This window comes from Zosterops lateralis (assembly GCF_965231275.1).
Source record: "Zosterops lateralis genome assembly, chromosome: 2".
Classification (NCBI taxonomy): domain Eukaryota; kingdom Metazoa; phylum Chordata; class Aves; order Passeriformes; family Zosteropidae; genus Zosterops; species Zosterops lateralis.
Genome location: NC_139763.1, coordinates 100,746,156 through 100,755,337, shown reverse-complemented (window position 1 = coordinate 100,755,337; position 9,182 = coordinate 100,746,156). Strand labels below are relative to the sequence as shown.

Genomic DNA, 9,182 nt, shown 5'->3' with positions numbered 1-9,182 from the left:
GGGGCTGCGGGCACCGTGGGCCGCGGGGGGCACCGATGAGATACCCGGGGGCCCACGGGGAGAGATGCGGGGGAGGCCACCGCGGGGGGCGATGGCGGGAGGGGACCCGCGGAGGGCGAGGGTGGCACCGGAGGGGACCCGCGGGGGATCCTGGGGGAGCAGAGGGGGGCATCTTGCGGGAGCACCAGTGGAGTGACGGGGGAGCAGTGGGGGGGTCCTGGGGGGCGCACCGCGAGAGACACCGGGGCAGATCCGGGGCCATGAGTTTAGGGGAGCATCGGGGGGCTGATCGAGGGGCAGCGGCGCCGAGCGGCGGAGAGCACGGGGCAGCAGCACGGGGGAGCACCGGGAGGATGGGGAGCACCGGCAGGATGGGGAGCACCAGGAGGATGGGGAGCATGGGCAGGATGGGGAGCACCCGGGGGGAAGCACTTGGAGAGACAGCGACACCAAGGGAGCACCGGCAGACTGGGGGCACCCTACCGAAGGGAAGGGCGGGGGCACGGTGGTTTGCAGGCACCGGCGCTGTGAAGGTACCGGGGAGTCGGGCACTGGGGAAAGGAAGCCGCCATGGGGCAGAGCTGGGGACAGGGGCTGAAGAAGTGGGGGGCGCGACCCGGTTTCGCCACCAAAACCCGGGACTTCTCCATGGCCCAGAGGTCGGGACGGTGGCACCCCACAGCAAGGAGCACGGAGCATGTGGCGAAAGGAACCCCTGGGGTGGGCTCCGGGCCAGCAGAACTCCCTTGACAGCCATGCTTCCCCCTCAGGGTCCTCGGGATGTCCTCCCCTTTTCCCCCATAATTTTCCTAGTCTCATCCTGTGCACCCCAGGCTGTCAGTGACGCCCGGAGTCCTGGAGCTGTGTCAGATGCTGGGACACATTCAGCGATCCCATCCCTCTGGGCCTCAGTGGCAGGCAGCCCTGTGCCTTCTGCTTTGCCCGCACAGGGGTTTGGGGGAGGCAGCACCGGGTAGCCAGGCTGGTCGGTATAAGTGAATAGCAGTGATGTCTGCTTCATCTCCCCACCAGAAGCAGGATCAGACACCCCCAGGTGTCTCCCTCAACCATCCTATTGCCGCCCCAACCCTCAACCCCACAGCACCCCAACACCAAGCAGGGTAGGAGCGTTTATTCATGTGTGCCTGGGAGCGACACAACTTGGGAACATCCCATGGGGAGGCACAAGGCAGCCTGGTGGCCGCCCTGACCACCTACTGCCTGCTCCAGCCTGCAGCCCCTCCTGCTCAGAGCAGGGCCAGGAGGGTGAGGGGCAGCAGGAACAGCAGGATGGAGAAGAAGGAGTTTGGAGGAGCACTGCCACGGGCGTAGTACTGGGCGACAGCGACATTGGGGTTCCCCTGTGCGGGATCAAACCACATCTGGATGCAGCGCCCGCTGCCACGGTGGTGGGACGTGTAGCGGTAGGAGCCAGACCAGATCTGCTCACACAGTGCGGCCGCCGTGGGGAACACAAACTTGAACCTCTGGCACATGGCACCCTTGGGACACTGGTTGGTGCCTGGGGGCGGGCAAGGGGGGAAGTGGGTGAAGGGCTTTGGGAAATGGGTGTTGTGCCCCTGTGCATGGGGTGCAGACGGGTCCCACTGGCATTGCTGGGGAAGACACAGTTGACCTCAAGGCAGCACAGGGTCTACCACTACATCACCCCACACGCCATGGGGACCCTCACACACCCTGACCCACTCACATGCACAGGTGACTTCCATCTGGCTGCCACCCCCACCCCATTGGGACCCTCACACCCCTGGACCCACTCACAGCCACCGGGGAGGGTGGACACAACTTCCCCTACAGGGAAATGGAGGAGGACTGGAGACCCACAGGAGGGATGAGGTATGATGGGGCTGCCCCACAACCCACCCTCACCTGTAGTCCAGTTCCAGCCCTTGTGCCAGTTGACCTTGCAGGTGACAGCATCCTGGCAATCCTCCCACCACTGTTCACAGTCCTCCTGGCACAGTGGCACGTCCCGGATCCGCTCCTTCCTCCAGCTGCTGTCTGCCTGCAGGACCCCAGTTTCCCCCAGTTCACCCCAGGGATCCTGGTGGGTGGGTGAGGGTGGGGTCTGCACCTACCTGGTCGATCCATGGCCCCAGGTTGGGAGAACACTCATAGAGACACGTGTCCTGGATGAAGTGGCGCTTGCACTTCTCTGGCATGGCCCCACAGTGGTCCCAGTTGAAGTTGTACAGGTAGGACTGGTCCTGGTGGGCCTCCAAACTGGTGTTGGCAGTGCAGCAGGCGTTGTCCTTCCAGAGGACACACTGCACCAGGGCAGCTGGGGCTCAGCTGGGACCCATCAGGACCCACAGGGCTCAGCTGGGACCTGCTGTGGGTCCAGGGAAAGCACCAGTGCCCATGAGTGGGTGACACTGGGTGACGGAATCCTGTCGGGGCACAGAGCCCCCAGCCTCCATCCTGGTGACCCCACAGCAAGTGACACCAGCGGGTGCTGGTGCAGTGGATGAGGACCATACCTGCCCATAGAGCTGCCCCTCAGGGCCAGGCTCTGTTTTATGGTGCTTGGCGTCCATGCAGACGTTCAGCAACGAGTCCCCTGTCACAGCTGAGGTGGTAGCTGGCCAGCCCAGCAGCACCAGCAGAGCCAATAGCGCTGCCATCGCTCTGCCAGGGCGACAGCAGCACTGAGAGCCGTGGTGACAGCAGGGACAAAGTCCCCCACACTGCACGTGGAAGTGCTGCAGCACCTGGTCACTGCCCAGGACCACCAGGAGTGGGGTCAGGGATCTCACCTGGGGGTGGCAGGGGTCAAGGCTCTTACCTGGGGGGCAGCTGGGCTCCAGGTGCCGTGGGACGAGCACAGCTCATCTCAAAGGTTGTGGCGCAGCACAACCCTTGGCCACTGATCACGGGATGTGGGAATGTGGCGGATTGGGCAGCACTGGGGGCAGGGAGGAGACAGTGCACCCCGCCCTGGCACCCTGCTGTGTCCTGGCTTGACACTCCTGCCTGTCATGGCCCACCCCCCAGCCCTGCATGCAGCTGGAATTCATCCTCCTGGTGCCTGGCTGGGGCCAGCACCAGCCAAAATCCACCTGTGGCTGTTTTTCCTTCCCTCCCGTGGGAGGTGGCCTGTTTCCCTGACACCAGCACAAGGGGCAGGGCCTGGCCCCCCAACACCACAGGGTCCCTGTGAGTGACCGGGGCAGGAACACCATGGTGGGTAAGAGATGTTCCTGCTGGGGACAGGTACCGCTGTGGGGTCACAGATGGCCGCAGGGTAGAGACAAGTGCCCCTTATTGAATTACAGGTGCTCCAGGGGATCACAGATGTCCCATGGAGGGGGGAGCAGATACCCTGGGGGAGAGCAGTCACCTGTGCCTGGGGAGGGACAGAAACCCTCCAGTGCCTGGCTGGGGCGGGGAAAGGAGGGAAGATTCCCTGGAAGTGGCAGATACTTCTAAGGTCACATGTGATGAGGTGGCCACACATGCCCTGGGGGTCACAGACGCCCTGAGGAGGGGGGAAGATACCCCCTGGTGGGGTCGCAGATACCCCCCCTCACTGATGACAGATACCCCCACCCATGGATGACACTTGCCCCCACAGGAGCAGATACCCCATGGGGATCACAGATGGGTCACTGGTACCTGTGGAGATCACACACCACCATTAGTTTGAGACACCCCAAGGGGGGCACAGATATTGTGGGGGATCACAAAAAGCCCTTCACTTGGGCCACAGATCCTCCCCATTGGGGTCTCATATCCGCAGGGGGTCACGGATAATTCCCGGGATGGTCACGAATCCCCGGGCCCTCACAGCGGCCCCAGACAGGGACACGCGCGGGGCCCGCCCCCGGGCTGTCAATCATCCCCGTACCTGTCAATCATACGGCGCCCTGGCCACGCCCCCATTCTTCGCCTTGTGGGTTGGCCCTTGCCAGGAGCAACCGCCCTTCCTCTGCGCATGCGCCTCGCCCCGTAACCGCGTCCGGGTTGTGCTGCACTTCCGGCTGGGCGGCCGGCGCCGGCCTGGCGCTGCTCCCGGAGCTCCCGCCATGTCCACGCTCTTCCCCTCCCTCCTGCCCCGCCTCACCGAGTCCCTCTGGTTCAACCTCGACCGCCCCTGCGTTGACGAGACCGAGCTGCAGCAGCAGGAGCAGCAGCACCAGGCCTGGGTGGGCACGGGGGCAGGGGGAGCTGTGGGGCCGCCGGGGCGGGTGTCAGCAGGCCGGGAAGGGGCTCGGGGCCGTGTCAGCGGCCCCCGCTCCCTCAGCGGGCACGGCCGTGGTGCTCGTTCAGCCCCGAGGCGGTGCCGGGCAGGGGGTTCAGGGTGTCCCGGGGCTCCCCAGCCTGTTCCCGGCTGTGCCCGTGTTCCAGCCCCGGCTGCTCCCGTGTCCCACATCCGTGTGGCCCTGGCTGGTGCGGGTGTTACCGGAGCTCCCCGGTTACTGTGGGGGGTGAATTGACACGATGCTGCTGAACCGAGGTTCCTGCACCGGCTCCCAATGAATTAATGAACTGAACTCCCGAGGGAGGCGAGGAGCGGTTCCTGATCCTGGGAACTGACAGGTGTTTGCGCTCTCAGCGCGGTTTGTTGCCGCATCGCCCCTGAGTGTGGGGGGAGAACATCTATTTGATTAAAGTTTTAAAAAGCGTCTCAGTAATTAAGTTTTTATAATTAAATAATAAAGTGTAAGTCAATTAAACCCCCAGCACTTAGAAGAGGAGGTTGCAAGTCCCTCTGGGTGGGAGGCGCTGACGTATTTTAATTGAGCTTTAATTATCTGCTGTGGTTGTGTTGGTCTGGCTGATCAGATGTCTCAGATTTGGTTATTTTTGATAAAGAAACACACAAGCTTTGTGTTTGAGCTCCTGATGCCACACACGGGGACACCTGGAGCCCTGTCAGCCCCAGAGTGGCACTGGGACCCCCCTGCCTGGTGCCAGGGTGTTCAGGCAGGTGTGTGGAGCTGCTCTTCCCTGCTGGGCTGGGGATGCCAGGGAGGCAGCAGGAGCTGGAAACAGGCGTGGTCAGGAAGCGACACAAGCCGGGGGCTGAGCCAAAGGCCTGTTTGCCCGGGTACCACGGAGCTGTCGGGTGCTCACCCCCCTCTCTCCCTTCCCCAGCTGCAGAGCATCGCTGAGAAGGACAACAACTTGGTGCCCATAGGAAAGCCAGCGTCCGAGGTGGGTGTGTGGGCAGGGAACGGGGGGGTTGCCACAGGGCTGGAGGGGCAGACGGGGTTGCTGGAGCTGTTGTGTCCACAGCACTACGATGAGGAGGAGGAGGAGGATGATGAAGACGATGAAGACAGCGAAGAGGACTCAGAAGATGATGAGGACATGCAGGATATGGACGAGATGAATGATTATAACGAGTCTCCTGATGATGGGGAGATCAATGAGGTAAATAGTGTGAGAGCCCAAAGCAGGGAATGTGAAGTGTGTGTGACCCTGAGCGTGAGCTCTGGGGGCTGTTTTCTCTCCTTCCCTCCCTCTGTTGGTTCTTGCTCTGGTGGGAGATCTCAAGCCTCTTTCTTTCCCAGGTGGACATGGAGGGGACAGAGCAGGATCAGGACCAGTGGATGATCTGACTCTGCCACAACCACTGCAGACTGGAGGCTGGGGGAGAGCCTTTGCCCCCAGGGATGGCTTTGGGGGACAGTTCAGTGAAGCTCCCGTGCTGTAGGTGCTGTAGGGGACAGGGGCTTCAGAGGGAAGACCCCAGGAGAGCCAGAGGGGAGACTGCCCCCCGGCACATTGGAGCCGACACATCTTTTCTAATAAACTGAGTTTTCAAGGAAACAACCCCAATGTGGTGTCTGAGGCCACCAGGACAAGCAGGGGGTAGCACCTGGGCAGGTGCAGGGCTGCTCCCCACCACCCCCTGGTGTGCCTGGCAGAGCTCCCTGTGCATTGCAGGAGCTCTATGGGGAATGAGCCCCGTCACACTCCCTGTGCCCCACCACAGACCACAGCAGCCACTGCCTTTCCTCCAGAGCCCGTGTTGGGGCCAGGGCAGGGGTTGGAGACGTGGCACTGCCCGGTCCCCGTGGCCACCCCAAGGCCGAGGCTCGGCTCAGCGGGCCCCGGTGTAGCGGAGCTCAGCGATCCCGTCGGGAATGCCGTGGAAATACTCCAGCCTGGCGCGGTGCACCTTGCAGTGGTACTTGCCGCAGGTCTTGGCGTACTGCAGGAAGTGGGGTGCCCCGGGGAAGAGGACGTTATCAGCCAGGATGGTGGCCCCCTCAGCCAGCAGCTGGTGGCTCTCCAGCAACTGTAGGTCCCGCAGGTAGCAGCGTTTCCAGTGATCCATGAAGACCAGGTTGGCGTTCATCAGGCCGTGCTTCTCCCGCAGGCGGGGGATCACCTCCTCCGAGGGGCCCACGATCAGCTCCACCTGTGCTGCAGCACCCTCAGTTGCTGGGGCAGGGTGTCAGAGTGCCCAGCCACCAGCCTTCATGGGGTGGAGAGGTCCACGTGGGACAGGACCTTTCTCTTCCCACACACACTACCCAGCAGGTGCTGCAGTCCCTGCCACAGCAGTGCAGGCCCCCACCCGTCCCCTCCCCAGTCTGAGGTGCAGGGCTGGGCTCTGTCCCAAAGCCCGGGGCTCACCGTCTGCTCGCTGAAGCCAGCCAGGCGGATGACCTTCTCGGCCACGGCAGCGTGCCGGGCGTCCCCCTCGATGGTGTAGAGACGGGCCCCTGGGGGCAGCCCCTGTGCCAGCAGCACGGTGCCATAGCCACAGTAGGTGCCCAGCTCCAGCACCCGCAGCGGTGCCTGCTCCAGCAGCACCCGCTCCACGATGCGCCCTGGCGTGGCACGTCCCTCTCAGCACCCGCACACCTGTGCCTCCCCAGCCCTGGGCAGGGCCGAGGTGCCCGGGTGACGCTCACCTTTGTCAGGCCCCACGCAGCTGAGGTGCTCACAGTGGTAGCTCCAGTGGTCGAAGGTCTGGAGGATGTGGTGGGGGTCCCCAGGGATGGCGTGGGTCAGCAGGTACTGGAAGGCGCGCTGCTCCCGCGAGGTGCCGGTGAGCCGGTCCCGCAGCCAGGCCACCAGCACTGCCCGGTACAGCAGCACCAGGTAGTGCCGGTACCGGATCAGCAGGGTGACGAGGAAGGGGAGGAAGGCCAGGGCAATCGCTGGAGACACCATCACAAGCCAGCCAGGCTGCAATTTTTGCACAATTGCTGAGTCGACTGTTAGTTTCCTACTTATCTTGGGAGTTCTGTCAAATGGGAAGTTTTGCACGCTCTGTGTCCACTCTCAGTAGCATAACCTTGGGCCCAGGCTTTGAAAATCTCCCCTGTGCAGAGACGGTTGAAGCATTGTGAGCCCTGAACTGTAACAAAGCAGATCTGTCCCCTCACAGGGGATGCTGTGGTAGGGCATCCTCCCGGGTTCCAGCCTCACAGCTCCCACTCATGCCGTGAGTTGTCTGTACTGTGCCCCCCCTGGAAGTACCTTTCCCTGGGCTCCAGTGCTGCTGGGCCTGCAGGGAGAGGATGCCTTTCCCAGGATGCTGTGGAGGTCCCTGTGCCAGGGCTGGGGAGTGCTGGGGACTGTGCTGCCAGGGTCCAGAGATTTGGCTTGTCAAGTCTGGCATTCCAGGGAATTGTGCTGCTGTGAGGCGCTTTGTACAGCACAAGGCCCAGCACCTCTCTTGGTCCTGTGTTGCTGCTCCCACCCCCCATATCCTGCACCTCACCCCCTGCTCCCCACCCCCTGCTGCTGACCCCCTGAGCTGTTGGGGGTGCCCAGCCACAGGGACAGGATGGGGCAATAGGGGTGGCACTTACCTGTCCCCACACTCCAGGCAGGCAGAGGCAGGCAGTCCTGTGTGGAGCCCTGCTGCCACTCATTTATTTATTGATGGTGTCACCTCAGCTGCAGCTGCTATCAGAGCTCTGGTTACCAGCTCAGTGCAGCTGGTAACAGAGACGGGGCCAGGCGGGGCTGGGAGGAGTCCTGGGCTGCACAAGGGGGCCTTAGGCTGGGGTGCTGATACTGGAGTCGGGGTACCAATAGTTTAGCTGAGGTCCCAATACTGGTGTGTAGTATTCAGAGTTATGGTCCTGATACTGGAGCTGGACTCCTGTCACTGTGCACTGAGAACATTGGGTACTGGAAACACTGAGCAACAGGAGCATGGGGAGACAGAAGCACTGGGCACTGGGAGGACTGGGAATCAGTGGACACTGGGGACACTGTAGGCCCGAGGACCATGGGGGCGTTGGGAGCACTGGAGGTGTGGAGGGTAGGGGCAATGGGATCTGTTGTGGTTTAGGAATGGTACTCCCCTGTTCAGTGTCCCCACTGAGACCCTCCAAACCATTTCCATACTCTCGCTCCCCTGCCTTCCTCTCCCCCTTCCCACAGCGGCAGGATGGAGAGAATTTGGGGCACAAAAGGTAGAGATCTGTGGTTGAGGTAAGAACAATTTATTTGCTATGAGAAAATGAACAGTAACAGCAACAATACTAATGACAAGGGGTACAAGAAAAGAAAAGATTCATATGGAAGACTCCCACCCTCCCGACAATGGATGATACCAGACAGCTTCCTCTGCCAATTTACTGGACAGTGAGTTGGTGTATGACAAGGGTGTGCTCTGTACAAACTTGTGCCACAAGGACTGTGTACACTGGACATCTGGACTTAGAGGGGACTTTGTTATTTGAATCCCTATAGTAGACTCAACCTCCAGCACAGCTTATTCTCTCCAGGATACTGGGCACCTTGCTCCATGGTGTTCCACTTGTCTCAGTGCACTCCTTGATCATCCTTGAGAGAATGCCTTTCCCTCATGCTTGACAGGAGTTGCCTTCAGAGCCTGAGAGTTGTTGTCCTCTTCCTGATGCCCTTGTCAGTGTTCACATCTCAGGACAAGGATCCCATTACCCAGGCTTCACTACCATCCCGTTCCATATCGTGAGCCAGGATATCCCAGCACTGGAGTAACCAGGTCACCAGGGGCTCACCTGACTGGTGGCTGGAACCTTTTCACACATCTTACAGCCCACCTGGGGACGTGGACGGATGATTTTCTCTGGCCCTGCCTCCTCCTGTTCTGAGGGCCCTGCTTTGCCATCCCTCACTAACTCTACTGGTTTTGTCTTGGGTCCCTTCTCCCATGCAGGGGTGACTGCTCCCACCATGGGCTGTTCCCCACTTCAGCTGCAGTT

General features: G+C 61.6%; 3 protein-coding genes across 4 annotated transcripts; 1 reads left to right on the top strand and 2 right to left on the bottom strand.

Annotated features, from left to right (window-relative positions):
* Positions 1-1,117: 1,117 nt before the first annotated feature.
* LOC310923383 (folate receptor gamma-like) lies at positions 1,118-3,933 on the bottom strand. The gene is made up of 6 exons (XM_083884622.1): positions 3,869-3,933; positions 2,807-2,926; positions 2,502-2,649; positions 2,100-2,288; positions 1,891-2,026; positions 1,118-1,522 (listed from the first exon to the last, which is right to left on the bottom strand). Exons 1-6 carry the CDS (start codon positions 3,901-3,903, stop codon positions 1,248-1,250), a joined length of 903 nt encoding a protein of 300 aa, XP_083740748.1. The 5' UTR covers positions 3,904-3,933; the 3' UTR covers positions 1,118-1,247.
* A 30-nt stretch (positions 3,934-3,963) lies between these two features.
* On the top strand, positions 3,964-5,791 carry ANAPC15 (anaphase promoting complex subunit 15). Of its 2 annotated transcripts, XM_083884624.1 has the most exons (4): positions 3,981-4,166; positions 5,119-5,178; positions 5,260-5,397; positions 5,538-5,791. In XM_083884624.1, exons 1-4 carry the CDS (start codon positions 4,047-4,049, stop codon positions 5,583-5,585), a joined length of 366 nt encoding a protein of 121 aa, XP_083740750.1. In that variant the 5' UTR covers positions 3,981-4,046; the 3' UTR covers positions 5,586-5,791. The 2 variants fall into 2 exon arrangements, with proteins under 2 accessions (XP_083740749.1, XP_083740750.1); XM_083884623.1 differs by having other exon boundaries at positions 3,964-4,166; positions 5,119-5,791.
* A 235-nt stretch (positions 5,792-6,026) lies between these two features.
* On the bottom strand, positions 6,027-7,152 carry LOC310905809 (transmembrane O-methyltransferase homolog; the record flags this gene model as incomplete). Its single annotated transcript, XM_083854509.1, has 3 exons — positions 6,027-6,391; positions 6,610-6,806; positions 6,891-7,152. The coding sequence occupies 3 exons, from the start codon at positions 7,150-7,152 to the stop codon at positions 6,071-6,073; spliced, it is 780 nt and encodes a 259-aa protein (XP_083710635.1). The 3' UTR covers positions 6,027-6,070.
* Positions 7,153-9,182: the final 2,030 nt, after the last annotated feature.

Bases quoted from the DNA above. Each gene is read 5' to 3' on its own strand.
- LOC310923383 (XM_083884622.1), bottom strand. From the start codon at position 3,903: ATGGGGGCGTGGCCAGGGCGCCGTATGATTGACAG. The intron at 2,027-2,099 runs GTAGGTGCAGAC...GGGGTCCTGCAG, and splicing joins TGGGGCCATGGATCGACCAG to GCAGACAGCAGCTGGAGGAA. The intron at 1,523-1,890 runs GTGAGGGTGGGT...GCCCGCCCCCAG, and splicing joins GGGCTGGAACTGGACTACAG to GCACCAACCAGTGTCCCAAG.
- ANAPC15 (XM_083884623.1), top strand. From the start codon at position 4,047: ATGTCCACGCTCTTCCCCTCCCTCCTGCCCCGCCTCACCGAGTCCCTC. The intron at 4,167-5,118 runs GTGGGCACGGGG...TCCCTTCCCCAG, and splicing joins AGCAGCAGCACCAGGCCTGG to CTGCAGAGCATCGCTGAGAA.